General features: G+C 30.4%; 1 protein-coding gene across 2 annotated transcripts in view; it reads right to left on the reverse strand.

Moving 5' to 3' along the window:
• Positions 1-17,200: 17,200 nt before the first annotated feature.
• The window catches only part of LOC114933472 (uncharacterized), a 49,323-nt gene continuing 48,331 nt past the window's right edge, over positions 17,201-18,192 (reverse strand). For both annotated transcript variants that reach the window (XM_029306083.2, XM_029306082.2), the window contains exon 5: positions 17,201-18,176. In XM_029306083.2, the coding sequence (XP_029161916.1) occupies positions 17,245-18,176 (932 nt within the window). In that variant the 3' untranslated portion in view covers positions 17,201-17,244. The remainder of the gene's footprint in view (positions 18,177-18,192) is intronic.

Consider the following 18,192-nt stretch of genomic DNA (forward strand, 5'->3'; position numbering starts at 1 on the left):
TTAAATTGATAATATTGTATATCTAAACTCTTTTCTAAATAGTACGTTTTTATTCAAGATTTTTATTCTTATTTTTTGCAATTAAACTATTAATCGAGCATAGTATTTTGATCGTCATTATTATAAAAATATATATAATATATAAATATGAAAAAATATATATGTATATATAATATATATATATATATATATATATATATATATATATATATACATATGTGTGTATAATATGTATATAAAAACTGTTTTTTCATTTTTTGTCTTTTTATCGTCTTTCCATTATTATTTTTATTATTTTTTATTTTTATTATTATTTTTATCATTTTTCTATCTTTTCATTTGTGTGTGCTAATTTTAAAATAAGGGCAAAATAAATTATCATTAGAAAATAATTTAAAATTTTCTTTTTTTTATGACACAAAAAATTTAAATAATATAAAATATTTAAGATTTTCTTCTTCGACACAAAAAACTTAATATATATATATGATTAATATGTATATAAAACTGTTTTTCATTTTTTGATGTGCTAATTTTAAAAATTTAAACAAAATAAATTATTAGAAGATAATTCAAAATTTTTTTACAAAAAAATTTTAAATAATATTAAATTTTTATTTATTAATTGTACAGAAAATTTTTAATTATAGATTTAATAAATTTGTATTGTTATAAGTTTTTCGCTTTATATTTTGTATTGCAAGATTAATGATGATATACTATCTGTTAGCATTTATGTACATGCAGATTATCTGAAACAATTTTGCCTTCATTTTATATTTAAATATATATAGCAATACAATATTCATTTTTAATGTGTCAATACGTATTTAACACAGGGTTAACACTTTGTGTGTGTTACGTTACCGTTTGCGCTAAAGGCCACTAAAAAAGAACAATAATAGAAAGTAAGACAATTATGGCTCTCTATCATTAACTTTTATTTAGCATTAATGATATTCAATTGGACTCTATTAATGATGATGATTGGTGACGAACGAAGTACGATACTCGATTAATGCTCAATTACAAAAAATTAAAATCTTAAATAAAAGAACATGTTTAAAAAAGGGAGTGGATAATTCAGATATCAAAAAATAAATCTGGAAACATATAAGTTAAATATAACGTCTTCCATCTTGGAAGAAATATCTGTCCAAACATTTCTCTTTAATAGAGATATATCTTTCATATTTTCAAAGATCTATATAAATGATGAAGATCAAAGTCTCAATTGTGATTGTGTGATTTGTAAAATCCAGATTTCGCCTATGCAGGTACAAAACTTTTGATTTAAGTTTATCGAGTCCGGCCACACTATGTATACGAAACAATATGCAATATATGTTGTGAAAAATTATCAATGAATAATATTTCTAGAATGATATAAATTTATGCAAAATTATAATATATATATATATATATATATATGTTACGGTGATTTTATAATATGTGTGACATTATAATGACTATATTTTTTACATTTGACAATTTTACAAAATTATTAATTAAATCCAAGTAAGATCAACGTAAAAAAATTGGAATTTTTTTACACAATATTTGTAATTTTATAAAAAAAATTGATAAATTTTACTCTCAGTTGCCAATCTAATTAATATATTAAAAAATATTCTAATTATAGAATTAAAAGAATTTAACAATAATTACAAAATATTAAATAAGAATGAAAGATAAATAAAAATTGTATAGCTTTTGAGTAGAAAATTATATATAACATTATTTAAAATGATAATTTTTTATTTTTAATAATAAGGTTTAATTTTGACTATCACCGCTTTTGAGTAGAAAATTATATATAACATTATTTAAAATGATAATTTTTTATTTTTAATAATAAGGTTTAATTTTGACTATCACCGTAATATATCGCATATATATGTATATGTTTGCAAATAATTAATATATACATAATGTTATAATTATTAAATGTTATAATTATTAAATGTTATAATTATTAAATGTATAATATAGTAAATAAAATTTGACAATAATAATAATCAAGAAATTATTAAAAGTAAAAATCAAAGGATAAAAACTTTCTATAAAAATTTTTTTCATTCTCCAGCATTCTTTAGGTAGCTTGCAATTTCTCTCTCTTCAGATTTAATATCTTTAAAATTTTTTGAAAAGTTTTATTCTAGAGTATTCATTAGTTATTTTGAGACTTTTATTATGTTTATTTTTAATATTATAATATTTAAAACTATATTAAAAAATAAATTAAATTTTTGAAATTTATGCTTAAATATATTTATCAAAATTTATCGTAATTAAAAATGTAATAATTTGTATTTATATATTTGTATATAAAAATTTTAATTCCATTCGAAATAATATAAAGTAACTAGTAAGAGAAAGATAATAATTCTATTTGAAAGAAATAAATTACAAATATATATTTATTTTATTGAATATAAAATAAAATATTTATATCGTATAAAATAAAAAAATATATTTTTATTTCAAAAATGATTTTATGATAGGTCTTTCAAATTTGTATGATCTCTAATGTATATCGTATATATGTCTTTGTATCATATATTTTCGAAGTCATTTGATAGTGACTATTATTATATAAATATAAAAATATAATATTCCATTTTAAAATAATTTTAAATAAATTATTGAAAAATTGTGCATTAAAGTATCCATATAAAGTTTATGTAAATATGTAATAGAAAGAGAATATTATATCTTGCTTATATCATAATAGTCGCAAGGTAATCGACTTGATAATGTATAATACATTGATATGTAAATTAAACAATGACATTTAGAAAAAGAGAATCATTATCTTTTTTGTTCGATTTTCAGTTTTAGAGTATTTTGTGAATTATGTATTATCAATCAATGTTTTGGAACTTAAAAATATAAACATTTTAATATATATATATTGACTAAATAAAAAAATATAACATATATATTGCAGAATTTTCTTGATGCAAGTATACACTTCTTGCGTTAAAAAGTCTCTTAACATCTCTCTTTTATTTAAGATTATGATTTCGATAACATATATCAAGAATATATCATTGAACGAAGGGAGAGAACGATACTAGACGATATCATGAAAAATATTGACTTATTGAAAATGGAGCGATATTTATATACATATTTAATTTCTCTCTTTGACTGTCAAATTTTATATACTATATACACAAAGTTTTTTATTTGACCCAGGGCGGAAGAATTAGGGGAGGAAATCGATATATAGAATTTTCGGAACATAGTATCATGTTTTTTTTTACAGTGAGATATTCTTACGATTTATCTTACAGAAAGAATATTATGTTCCCACTCAAATTAACTTAAACATATGCATGGAATGGTATGAGTCGGGATGACTCGACCAGTTCTGCCGATTTCAATGACTGCTCTAAGTATGGAGCAACTCAGTTCTGTAATAGCGTTTAGCGAGTAGCTTCTAGTTCATTTCTGTTATTTATATTGCTTTTATATTAATCTTTGTCAAGATCCTATCTCTCGATTCTCTCGTTATTTATCTTTCCTCGCATACTTTGTAAGATAGCTGTTTTTCTCCGCCTTTTTTTATTTAAGCTTCCACCTTATTTTTCAGTTTTTAGTTTATAAATTTAAGATACACCGTGTGTAAAATATTGTACGACAAATTACTTAATTGCACTCCCCTCACGATCCTGTGCGATATAAGGATCAATGTACGGGTTTCTTTTACATATATATATATATATATATATATAAATTAACGAAAAATGTATGTACATTTTTGTTAGAATTGTCGTCATAAACAAAATACGAGCTTTCGATGGATCGACGAATATAATTCTCGTAATTGTTCTAACGCGGGAACTCTTGCGATTCTCGATATTAGTCATCGAATTCTGCGGATACTTGCTCTATACTTACGCGACCTGTACTCATTTATCTGTCGCTACTCGATCCTCGAATTCTCGTCACTGCTGTATTGTGTTAGTTAATAATTACGGAATGTATAAAGTCATACGCATTGTACATGTGCATTATTTATAAAAAAATGACGTTTAATTAAATGATTGTTACCGTAATATAATGCTGTCATTTTTTGTGCCGAAGATGTATCCTTTTTATTTAAATCACTCTTCATTCTCGATTTTTCCATAAAAATTCTTTTGATTCATTTCTATAATAATCAATTCGACAGGCATTTTATATTAAAAATGTAACATTGTATAGCAACTATATAAACAAAGACAGTTGCATTATTCACAATGGCAGAAAATAATTTGAAAGAAGATTAATTATAATATTCTAACATTAATAAATATATCAACTTGAGTATATAATTAACAAATGATAAAATATTATACGATAAGTAATGTAAATATTGTATGCTGTGTATAAGTATGTGTGTGCATATAAATGCTTAATAAATTCAATTTAGCGTCATACATTAAACAAAGGTAAGAGAAATATGAAGATCCACACGAATAATATGTGCAATATTTTTGTAGAATATTTTCACGTCATATAAATACATATTTTCCATTATAAAATCTTCCCGCGATTCGATTTACTATATTATTATAAAATTACTAGAGCAGTAATCAGGGGGTCCTTTATTTTTGATATATAGAAAAAATATCTATCGTTCATGGTTGTCAGTTTCCGGAATTTAGACACGATTCAAGCAGGACAACGGGGCCAAATTGCCGACGAAACTAACAAAGGATAGTATTGAAAAAAGATCTGGGACAGTTTACGTGGCGGTTTGTTCCTGCATGTTTGTGCTCGGACCGCGATTGTACATGGACCGCGGATTATTGTTGAATATAATGATATAACGGAATTATGATCTCGGAGGTTACACGCTCCACGGTGCGATGTTGTCTCTTCGGTCTGGGACAAGGAGATGCGTGATTTCATATGTCAAAGAAGAAGAAGACTAAGAAACACACAGTACAGACTGAGAGAGAAAGAGAAGGATAAAGCTTTTATTTCTGTCTGACAAGAAGAGGCGAGAAGCTCTCGTGATCGTACACGCGAATCATAAACAGAGGTATGGCCACTGTGAGTCTAACTGTACTGTTGATTAATCCACATAATGAGTGACTGAAAAGAGTACAAAAATGTCGATATTAAGAGCAAATAATAATAGAATGCATATAACGCTGTAAAAGAAGTTGCAAAGCGATCAATGAAAGGAACACGCTTCTGAGAAGAGGATGTAAAACAAAGAATTAGAAGATGATTGTAATCATGGTAGGAAATCATAATTATAATACTGAAATTTAAATTGTCCCAAAATAAGTTTGAATCCAAAGAATGCAATTTATGTTCTCTATATTAAAAATACTCTATATTTTTAGAAGGAAATATTTTATATATTATTTAGCGACATGTGTATTACGCTTAAAGATATAAAAGGAGCAACAAAACGAAGCAAAATGATGATGGATCATCGACATGTCGGTGACTCAAATGAATTGTGGCTAAACTATCAAGGAGAGACCTGTCGTGTCGTGGTTCCCATGATGGTCCACGTACCCAGTCGAACGAGTGACCTGAATTTTTGGAGCCCACCGACTTCCTATCCTCAATCCTTACATAGTATCTCCTCTTCCTCTTCGTCCCTTCCAAACCACAAATATATACGTACAAGATTTCGAAAGTGCTGCAAAAGATCGATTTATTTCGCAACACCAATTGTGGTTTATTTTTATTTTTTTTTTTTTTTAAGAAAGAAAATTTTATGTGTCAAAGTTGACAGATTCGACGAACATACATAGCGCGTATATTGAATGTGTTCAATTAGTGCCTTCTATTAGTTACGATGATTGTGTAATTTATTCGTAAAATGTTACACGTCTCTTCATGTATGCTAGCAACCATCTGTTTGTTTAATACCCTGGATCTCTGAAATGTGTACGAGACATGTGTGAGAAGCTTAATACAATGTTCAAGTTGATTTACAAAATTCTTTAAGGAAATAATCTTTTGTTTTGAGCAATGTGTATTAATCGTGAAGAAACGGAAGAGTTGTTTAATGCTCTCATCCCCGTCCCAAAAGAGTTTCATATATTTTGCTTATCATATAATTTATACATAATACAATATTAAATTTGTATAAAATTTAAAAAGAGAAAAAGCATCTATCATAAGAAATTATTCAGATAAAATTTAAAATTATCTTTTGGTGGCAATAAATATTTTTGATGTATGAAAAAAATATGCGATGGAAATCATTTACACCATCGTTACAATGTTATTAGAAAGAAGAAGAGAGAGATCACATGAAATAAACAGAATAATTACATATGTTTTCTCTCTTCTTTTTTTTTAATAATCCCATAAACCAGCATAAAACATTTCTGTCGCACATATTTGTTCAATATACACGAAACTTCTCGAAAAGAAAGAGAGGAAGAGGGTCCATTACACTCGTAATACTTTTCTCGAGTCCTCAAGAGTGAGAGAACTATCGATGCATCCGCGATACAGACACGGTGCACGCGACTTTTTGGATGAAGAGGATGTATATGGTGGCCGAATCAATGCGTGTCACCGAGAGCGTTTTATATCGTCAAGCATATCGGGAAGACGAAACCGGATGCAACCTGGAGGACCAACATCAATTATGGCCGTCAAAGGAGACAATGGACAATTCTCTCTTTCCGTCTTTCTCTCTCTCTCTGTCTTTCTTTCTTCGCGGTGAGTATGTATAGACTCGTGTAACTCTCTTTGACTGTGTGGAACCTCCTTAAAGAAAGTCTTTCACCGTATACACGAAGAAGGAGTGCCGGAGACTCGTTGTCGGCTGAGAGGAAGAGAAGGAGGAGATGTGGTGGTAGTGGTAGAGAATGACAAGGAGGTAGAAGGGCAAAGAAGAACGAAGAGGAGGAGGAGGACCACGTTATACTACTTTGGTATAGTTGGTCGGTACCAGGCAGCGATGTTCCACTTACATGGCACACTTTGCAACTCGCTTCGCTTCAGGATCCTGAAGAGTGGGTCTGTCTATCCTACGGTTCCGATCGCGCATCGTTAGCTGTTTATTACCCGCGTATACCTATCTCGACACGAAATTCGTGCGATAGACCTGGCGACTCTGCCGCCGACATGTTTAGCGAGCATGTCTCTTGCGATTTCGGTCACAGTAAATTCTCACCTTCAAAGCCTGCCTCAATTATTTCGAGTATTCTATTCAAAATGGGCGGAAGACATTGTAAACCTATTAAAAAGTTCCTATTTTTTAAATTTCTTTTACGATATATAATAGAATAAATATATCTGTTTTTTTTTTAATTTTCTAAATTCGCAGTATATGGCAGAACAATTTATGATGTAATTATTTTTTCTCTAAACAAGTGGAAAGCGATGTAAAATGCATCTTTCTCACTTTGCTGCAATGTCAGTGACTAACGCAAAAAGATTCCGAGTATCATATGTTTAGAATTATTCTTTTCATTTTTATGATAAAAATGTGCCGCAAGATGGATGGGCGGAAGACATTGTAAACCTATTAAAAAGTTCCTATTTTTTAATTTCTTTTACGATATATAATAGAATAAATATATCTGTTTTTTTTTTAATTTTCTAAATTCGCAGTATATGGCAGAACAATTTATGATGTAATTACTTTTTGTCTAAGCAAGTGGAAAGCGATGTAAAATGCATCTTTCTCACTTTGCATCTCTTTGCGGTGCTAGTTTGAATAAATAAATAGATGCTTCCATTTGTAGGACACGCGATCTCAATTCAACGAGTAGGCGTGCGATTAAGTATGCTCTTGATACAGAGATAAAGAAGCTGTAAGAATTATTTATCTCTTATATTAGACTAAATCTTCTATATATGTAATTTTTTTTTATAAATTTTTGAAATATATGTGTGATAATTCTTTATTTTACTATATTTAATTTTTGTTAGATTCATACATTTAAATATAATTTAAATTTTAGTTAAATAAAAAATTTTAGCTAATAAATAAATAGATTTCAAATTGTACAAACAATTCTTTTTCAACATATTGTTAGGAACGTGCGATTCTACTAATCCCACATCGTTGCTTTATGTGTTACACGTGCGCATCTTGGCGATTACGCTCAAACTAGGACAAGATGAAAATCGACATACTTGCGATTATATGTGTAAATTTGGATTCATTCGCCAGATTTCCTACGGAAAGATTGCGATCGAAGAATCATCTATTCAGGTAATAAAAAAAAAATAGGCAATCTTTTGAAGCGCTAATTCGACAATGTACCGTGTCATGTCGCGATGAAATGACAGAAATTTTCGGATTTCTGTTGAGAAATCGAAATGACGTCGAATCGCTCGTTTCAAGTTCGACACGCTTTCAAGAATCTAAGGAAAGTCTTGCGACATAAAATTTATATATACGTAAAAATTAAAAAGTTTAACATGAAAAATAAACATTTGAAATAATATTAACATTATATTAGTTTAATCAAATGTTTCTAGTTAACTAATGTATACGAAAAATCTATATATCATACCATAAATATTGATTTGTTTGCATGATTGTTTGCATAATTTGTTTATGTAGAGATTAGTTATACAATTATATAATTTATACGCATCTGTATGGAATTAATTAATTTCTAATAAGTTGCATCGCAACGATTTATGTGATGTTGATTCATCTGAATGTAAGTTATTAGCACCCTATCTGCGCTTTTTATCATTACTTCGTTACTTCTAGATGTATGTAAAAAAATGATATATATTTTTTATTTTTTATCTAACTAGAAAAAAATCGAAACTTTTTTGTGTGTAATTATCTCATCAATTTCCTTATATAAAATTTTATAGTGACACACACATGTATGCATATACATATATATTTCTTAAAAAAATGTATCATACATCACAAATGACCCAGTTTTCATTGTACGATTGATAAATTTCTCTTTCATCAGTAGCGGTGAAAAAATTGAAAAAAAAAAAAAAAAAATGTATAAATGTATATAGAAGATATTATAATACATACACGTATAAATAATTGAGAAAAGAATATATATCATAAAATGCGGAATGGTGTGCGTAAAAATGCGAGTATCGCACAAGGCAAATTGCATATCTAAGGGCATATTTTCAGTTTGGGAGACCGCGAAGTCTCTCTCTTACCCTTTCGCTCATCTCTCATTACCATCGAATGTGCACGCATACCACGTCGGCGTGCATTACGTGCACGGGAATGGGCGGAGGGTGAGGAAGAGGAAGAAGAGAGAATTTCGCAAATGGACGAATAATTAAAGGCGATTCGGATCATGTGAGTGGTATAGTTCACACAGTTACATCTCGGAGCTCCTTCTCAATGGACGTATGGTTGGCAGGTGAGCAGCGATATGTTGTATACAGGCGTGTGCATATAGCGCGCACGTGCATATACACGCACCTACACACCTAACCGGGTAATGAGATTCTCTCTTCCCCGTGGTAAAGTTCCCATCGTCGTCTTGGCATATCGGTCCTCGCACAATTTCGTTACGAGATTGTGTCAAAAGATACGCGACGATCCACCGACGCAACGCTCGCCATATAGGAACAAATAGACTTCGATATATGTATGTTTTCCTTATTTAACGTGCCACGATCAACAATAGACCGATTCTGATGTTAATTTATTATTACAGAGTTATTACATAATTGTCCGCAAACTGACAATGAGTAAATAAATCAAGAAAATGCTAGAAAATCTTAACAAAATACATATTTTATTATGTATAGTGAATTATAATATCATAAAAATAATTTTTGTTTAATTAAAGTATTTATGAAAAAAATCATGGTTATTCTACTGAAATAATTTACTGACAATTATTTATTAAAATAGGCATGAAGAAGAAATAATATTATACATGTTAGCAATAAAACGATTTTGATGTATTTGTTACAGAGTTACATAATTTAGTCTAAACTGCATAAAAAATGGAAAATCTTCAAAAATATTTATTTTAAATAATGAATTTAAATATGACCTATTAATCGTAAGTATAAATAAGTGAAGAATTGCTATTAATTCTGTTGATCATTAATAATTGTAAATTATTATAAATTATATTACGATCAGTTTATTGTTGATTGCGGCAAATTACGCAATAAATTACTCCGAAATAAATGACGCGCTTACTTAATAAAGATATCGAATATATTTCGTGAATGATCTTGATAATAGTAACAGAAAGAAAGAGGAAAAATAACGAAAATTCGTATAGATGAGAAAGAGAAATACGCTGTTAAGAATTCGTCGCACGTGGAACTACTATATCTAGCTGTTCTTGCTTTTATCTGATGCTCCATTTAAATAGGAATTCCTAATTACCATTGTAATGGTAATCCCTTTCGCGTCACGGTTCTTATGAGATATATGCATCGCTATACACGAAAGCATGTCACTTTTTAAGAAGTATGCCGTTATTAAACAAAATGTATAATTTAAAAAATTTATTGACAAACATTATATTACATATTATTCTGTAACTTATGCAAATTGCGATATGTCTTCGTATTTTGTAAGCATATATATAATGTTCCTTTATAAATCTCGATTCTGTTTCTTCCAATTTTTGCTAAAGATTTAGATTACGCGATTAATAAGAAAAATGTTGACGACGTAAACTTTTCGGCATGTTTCACGATGACGTTTCATGCATTTCTAAAAATGTCTATCAAGAACTAATGATTTGAGTGTTAATTCGTTCTTTCGAATGTAGTTGAAGCTAAATAAATGATAAGCATACTTTCGTGTGAGCCGATGCGCTCATGATTGCTTCCCGTACGATATGACGATTTAATGATTTATGAGAGTTATTACGATTCAAAATGATTTATGGCACGGCTCATGATAGCGCGCGATTCCTTGCACGAGGCTGAAAAATTCGAGTCATCATTACCCGTATAGGAAATGCGATTAAAAGGACTGCGAGATGTAAATGCAATCCAGGTATTTATCGTCAACACACGTCTCTTTTCTCTTTTCCGACCGAGGGGAAAAATAATTCGTATATATATATATATATATATATATATATATATATCTTTCAAATATTGAAATAAACAAATATGTGCGTTAGATGGTGGAAAATGAGTTTTGCGTCGTTAAGTAATTAGTAGAAAGCTGTCCAGCGACATTTTCATCTTTTACTCCTGCTTAGCTATGATAATTAATTCGAGGTATCCGCGCACACCTCGAATGTGATTTTCGTTTCTAGACGGAAATAATTTTTGACAGAATCCCATAAGATTTCACTCGTGCGCGGCCGCGGTTGCCGTGATGCCAAGAGAAATCGAACTTGATCGTTAAGCGAGTCGCGAATCGCGAGCTCGGCCCATTAGCCGCGTTCGAGTCCCTTCTGGCCCCGAAAGGAAATTTAACGTTAATAATGTTTTGGTCGCAATGAATCATTCCGAAAACTGTTGAAAGATGTTTTTAAAATTACTGATGTATGTACAAGCTCTCTAAAAGAAGACTGCTCGTGAATAGATATATAGAAATGTTATATTAATTTTCAAATCCTTTTTCAAGATTGTATTGTATGAAAACATTGTACGTATAAAAGGTCAAATGTGATTTCTTTACCATGATTCTTTTTATCATGAGCTCGAAAACGAATAATAATATATGGCACCTCTTTTAGTTAAGATGCGATAAACCTTAGTATTATGAATACTATAATAAATTATAGTATTGTGTAAAATACTTTACGTTATCTAAATTGTTGTATAATCTATGCATTATTATATATATATTATATATAGCTGTATTCATAATAAATTAGCATTCGGAATCAATTTTTTGTATATATGTTTCTATTTATCGTAAATTGCTATTACCTATATAAATATATGTTCAATTTTATTCATTATGAAATTAATAACCGAAAATAAACATTAACTTACAAGCATGCATTGCTAAATATATCAGATAATAAAGAAGATAATGTAAAATTCTCTTTGTATAAAACTGGAATAAGAAAAATGAAATAAAATGGTAAAAACCCAACTTTTCCAACAACATTCTGCTACGAAATATATAGCAAATTTTCAATTTCTTTCTCTTTATCTTCTTCAAGCATAATTCTAGAAAAGAAGAACGACGCGATTATTAATATATTATATTAGTATATAGAAATAAAACTAAATGGAATGTAAAATATCTCATTATATAACTTCTGAGATCCTGTTTGTCGAACATCGTCCGCAAGCATAGTGTTACGTTACGGCGGAATTCCGCGGAGAGAATTTCCGCATATATCGAGAGCCACATGTAAATCTGTCCCCTTCTTTACATAGATACGATAATCGTGTTCGATGCTCGAGCGAGCTACAGAGGAAAGGTGCACCATATCATCGATAGCTCGATAGAAAGCACTGTTCGATGTCAGCGTACTAGCGTAAGTTGTTGCCGGAGATTCGTTGTTCTGTGTAAGCATATGTGTGTGTGTGTGTGTGTATAAATGTCAGTACCAGTACGAGTTAAGCGCGTCTGTTCTCTCGGGTTCCCCTGTACTGGTGGGACCTTGTTTCATGACCCACATAAAGCAAGGCCGTTAACACTACTCACGACTCGCGCACATGTATATATGGATCCCTGCGAGGTGCGCTTCGCGCTCTATGGAGGTCCACGTGCATCTCCTACCACAGGTAGAATACCGCCGCGTCAGATCCCCGTGCGGCATGGCCCCAAATTCGTACCACCTGGTGTACTCGAAAAAGATAAGGGATTCGAGATACATGTACCTCGTTTAGCTAGTGTCTTACTTTTAAACGTGCTTAAATCGAGAGCTGACACAGTCGTCTTTTTATTAACCCATTAAGGCTCCAATTAAAATATATATCAAAACTTTTTTCATTTAGTGGAGTGTGTTTCAATCACGACTATTTTTATTTTCTAAGAATCTTAGATTCGTGTATGCTTTCATTATTAAGTTTGATAAATACCGCTATTCTCTTGTAGCTGAAAAATCGTGTTAGATATATTTGAGATATTTATATGTAAATTATTTATATAAATTTTATTAATTATTGCTTAAGGATAAATATGACGCGTTATTGAAAAAATTTTAAAAGCATTTTTAAATTGATGACTTTTTTCTTTCTTTCTGAAAAACCTGCACGTGCATTAACGAGTTAATTTTTTGACAGGATACAAAGTAATGTATGCATTAAATATTATAATTGTATAATATGATTTTAATGAAATTGACATGACCGAGTCAATTTTTGGTTTCACTGTATTTTTTATGAGGCGGCATGTAAACAGCCTTGCATTCTTTAAGAATGGTCATAAAAGAAAAAAGTAAAGGAACTTATTATTATGTATGCGTATTTGAATAAATTATCCAACTTTTTATCTATTTGAGTATTGAATTCAGAATATATTAAAATAATTTTGCTGCATATTGTTTTCTGAAAATATGAGAATAAGATTGCACTTCTAACTTAACATATGTATCTCCAATAGAAAAAAAATTAGAGAATGTTAAGTAAATTTTGCTTTTATATTCTAAACTGTTTTGAAATATTTTTATCTTTTTTTATCACTATAGCAGTATAAGAATTTAACATATGACATTATCAAACTGCAAGTCGTATTTACTTGAACTCTGTCAAATTTTTTAAAAATTTCTCTTCCAAGATATAATTTCTTTTTTTTTACAATTCAGGTTCCCTTCCATATCTTTGTGTAACTTTATTGGAGCATTAAGCGCGCGAGCGATCTTCGCGAAGGTACGTTTTTATACGGATCTTGATGAAGTGGTCCAGCCAGTGCGCAAAGAGCCCAACGGGCGAGATGAAGAGGCCCCACGGACCTTCCGAGAGTCTCTTCCCGCTTCTGCTCCTCTCTTAACGCGCGCGGATGTGTGTATTGTACGCGCGTGTGCGTCGTGCCGTATCTCTCGACTCTCAGTAGGTCACACCGACGTGATGCATGTCACGGTACCGAGCCGAGAATATAGTGGTACCAACGCGGGCACGGCGTTATCGTGTTCACGCTGGAGTCTGGTTGCGGGTCCGGCGAGCAGGCCCACACAGTGGCACGGCACCTTGATCTTGATCTTGACTCCGTGCAAGGCCCAGCTCACGACACACACTGACGATTGCGCTCCATGTTTTCGTATCTTATATAAATAATTTATTATGCGCGATTCTTTATGAGCGCAGAGTACACAAGTGCTGGCATCAAAATTGTTCTTTTTTTTTTTTTATCTTTTTGAAAAGCTTATCCTCAAACCGTATTTTCCGTTATCAGACTCGTATTTTGTTAGAGATCATTTTTTTATATTATTGCTATTAAATTTATATTAATTATAATAATTTATAGCAATATATATATATGACAGAATGTTTGTTAATTGCCGCGTACAACAATCATATCAAAATTATTTAAAAAACAAGTATAGATTTCTCTTGGTGCTTTTACAATTCGTATTATGTTATTCTTCAATTTTATTATTTCATAAATCCAATCTTATAGTATTCTATAGTATACTATTTTGATGCAAATCCTATTGTATTATGGAAAAAATGAATATATATAATTGAATAATTATCAATAAATCCTTAATAATAATATATGTATACACATATTGCTTCCTCATAGAGGAAGCTTTGTTTCTTATTTTTTTCACTAGTTAATTTGTTCAATTTATTAATTCCTCTTCGCAACACCATTCTGATTTGGCTTTTACTTTTTCTGATTGTTTTTAATGACTTTACATATATTGTAAACATAACTGTGTTAAATATTTGCTCATTTCTGCTCAATTACAAAGTCTATATTTAAATATTCTCTAAGAGAGAAAAAATTATTTACGTTCTAATGTATATAGAACTCTTCATATTTTTTATAGTAAATGTTATCTTCTTTTTATAATCGTTTGCGAGCTACGACAGTATGCAACAATTTTTCTTGAGATGTCAGAGTCTCTTGGGACATGAAAGATATATAGTAAGAATATATAATAATTAATATTCATGTATCGCACACAAATTTCTTTCATTTGCAAAATATCATAAACGATAGATGTTAGATAAAATTGATCAAGTTCATCGACCATATGCTCCTATTCGATCGTTTCGACCCGGATTCGCGGAGAAGACTCTTCACTTCTAAGAAGACTTAAAAAATTGCAATTTACGTTTTCTGGCACGCTAGTCGTATAATTATCGACCGATTCGTGCCGGTCACGACGCTGATTTAGATGCGATTTTGTATGCCAACGCGAGGGGAGACTTCAAAGATCAGGAGCAAAAAGGGTTTCAAAACCAGGTGTTTTCTGACTCTTCGAGTTTCCTTTATTTTATTGGTATTATCTATCTCTCTCTTTCTCTTTACAAGGATTGTTATCTCAGTAGAGAATTTGGCCCTATCTGGCACAATCTCAGATTTCGCATGAACGGCAAAATCCTCCGAGCATGCTCCATTCAAAATACTCGTTTTAGCGCTTTACTAATAATACATGCTATATTTACTTGATTAAACACCACTAGTATAATACCTGATATTATCCAAAATCAACTTGTAATGGAATGTTAAATTTTTGTTATAATATGTAATAATCAATCAATAAAAAAAAAGAAACCACATTTATCTCTATTATCTAATAAATCACGGCGAGTTCTTATATCAGAACTTGCATACATAGGATATATCCAATGCTAAAAAAAAATGTTTGTATGCCTTCAGTACATTTAGATGTTGACAATATTGGAATTTTATATGAATTTTCGACTGCTTTTAGAAAATATCTTCGAATATATTTGCGAGCGCAACAAGGAAATAATTGTATCCTACAACGACTATCATTTTCATTCTTACTATTATGAGCGACAAACATAATTTCTTTTCATCTTGTGAAAAATCATATTTACAACAAGCACAATTACTTATTCTCCATTAACTATCTTCAGTTATTTTTTATTCCACAAAATCAAATCTCATCAGCTTTGCCGATTTATCGGCACATTTGTTTATCAAAAAACACATGCACAACCAACATCAACGTTATAAGATCAACAAGACGAACTGCATTATCGACAATGAATCGAACGGTTCAATGGACATTTTTGCGACTAATACAGGCTTTGAAAAGCGAATTCTGTCATCATGGAAGCGTAATATAACACGAAAAACCATATTATCAAATTATCCAGCTCATACTTGAACAAAGCAAATACTCTTGCAATTTATGCACAAACTGATTTCATCCCAATATTACCAATTGCCTGCATTGCGCTTTGTTCTCTATCAAATAGAATGTTTTTAAACACAAAACTACAACTATATGCAACAGGCATTAATATTAAAAAATTAATAGTTTCAATTTTCATATCCATCTTGTATATATAGGTATATTTTCCTTGTCGACCTGTAGTAATGGCAGAACCGGAAGTAGAGAATCCCTTATGTGCGTGATATAATAATAAAACAGAATAGAATAAAATAATGTCAATATCTCGTTATTAAATAATAAAATAATATAATTATAAATAATTTATAAAAACCCAGTAATTTTTAATGATTTCTCTACATCTCAATTTGGCTGATTCTAGCTTTTAAATATCAGTCAAATTTAATTTTCTAATTGTCTTTATCAATTTTGATTTTTTCTGTAAAGTCACACAATTTTTAGACTTGAAAAATTAACTAAAAAACATCATCTTAGAATATTGCACTTAGGGTCTACATTCCAGCACTGAAAATTTTTTAACTCGATGATGGTTTTTTTACTAACAATTAAGCATTCAAGCTGACTCTTCCAAAAAATAAAGCACATTTACGATATATTTTGATCATTGCTTTGACAAGTAGAATTTCTTAGCAACAGGATCTGCGTATCCATCACCGAATTAATATCTATATTTACATACTATAAGTACTACGAGTAGTAAGGAAAATGACTCCAGGATGAATATTTATAATTAAAACCTATTTTCATCCAATAAACTAAATAATTCATAAAATTATTTAAATCTGTCAAGAATATTGATCAGGCACTTTTTGAATCAAAAATTATTTCACACTCCCTTTTATAAATTCTTTTTTATAAAATATACTTATAAGTATTTTCAATTGTTCATGAAAAATCGATGAAATGTTTATCCATCCATTTCCATTCAATCTTATATATACATATATATACATATATAAGATTGAATGGAAATGGATGAATAAACATTTCATCGATATATATATATATATATATATATATATATATATAAAAGATGGAAAAAAAATTTTCAAACCATAACACCACGTTGTGCCAACAATTGTTTCCTTTGGTGAAGACTTGGCGATTCCATAGTAATTTCATCAGTTCTCGTACTATCAAATGACTTGGAAGTTTTAAAATTATTTAAGACGTTCAAGCAATTGTTGCTCGTCATCTCGAGGGATTTGGATCTCAGTGATGCGCTAGCTAACTTCTTGATAGTTTCTGAAATAGGATATTTGAAATCCGCTCTCTCTCTTTCTCTCTCTTTGATCCTTTGATTATCATCGACCACTAATAAAGAATCCTTTTTCTCTACCTTTTTAGGTTCTATTTCCTTTTGTTCGTCTATTTTAGGATCTTCGTGCTTTATTTTTTGATTCTCGTTTCCATCGGTTTCTATGTTTCTACGCGCAGTTTCCAATTGATTCTTGAACGAATTCAATACCGAACGATTGCTCTCTTCCTCTTCTTTTCTATCGTCTTGACCTAATAAAGACTTTGGTGGCGCCTCCACGTAACCGCTCTCATCGCTATCAGCTTCCTCGTCGAGAGAATCCAGAGTTAGAAATGAAGTTTCCTCATTTTGCAGAAATTCATGACTTGTCCTATCAGGGTATTTTTCATTCGCTCGTCTCTCTCTACTTTGTTCTTCGATCCTGTTTAACACCTTTAATACTTCACCCCTTGGTCGATAATCTACTACATCATCAAGATCCTCGATATCTTCAAAATCGAACATATTGGAAGCAGTATCCTCCTCTTCCTCCTCTTCCATCGATTCTTCTTCCTCGCTTCTTAAAGGAAACCTTTTTGTAGGATATACAGGATTGAAACGGGGACTACCGGCGCACGTCATGAAATGAGGCGATCCCTCCGAATTCCTTCGTGGTCCTTCCTTATCACCTCGATTTTCCGAGAAAATAACCCTCTTGATTGATCCTCGCTGATCGTTTTGATCTGAAAAAATTTTAAA

Source organism: Nylanderia fulva, unplaced genomic scaffold, assembly GCF_048542155.1.
Source record: "Nylanderia fulva isolate GAGA-0341 unplaced genomic scaffold, ASM4854215v1 Scaffold3, whole genome shotgun sequence".
NCBI classification, from domain to species: Eukaryota; Metazoa; Arthropoda; class Insecta; order Hymenoptera; family Formicidae; genus Nylanderia; species Nylanderia fulva.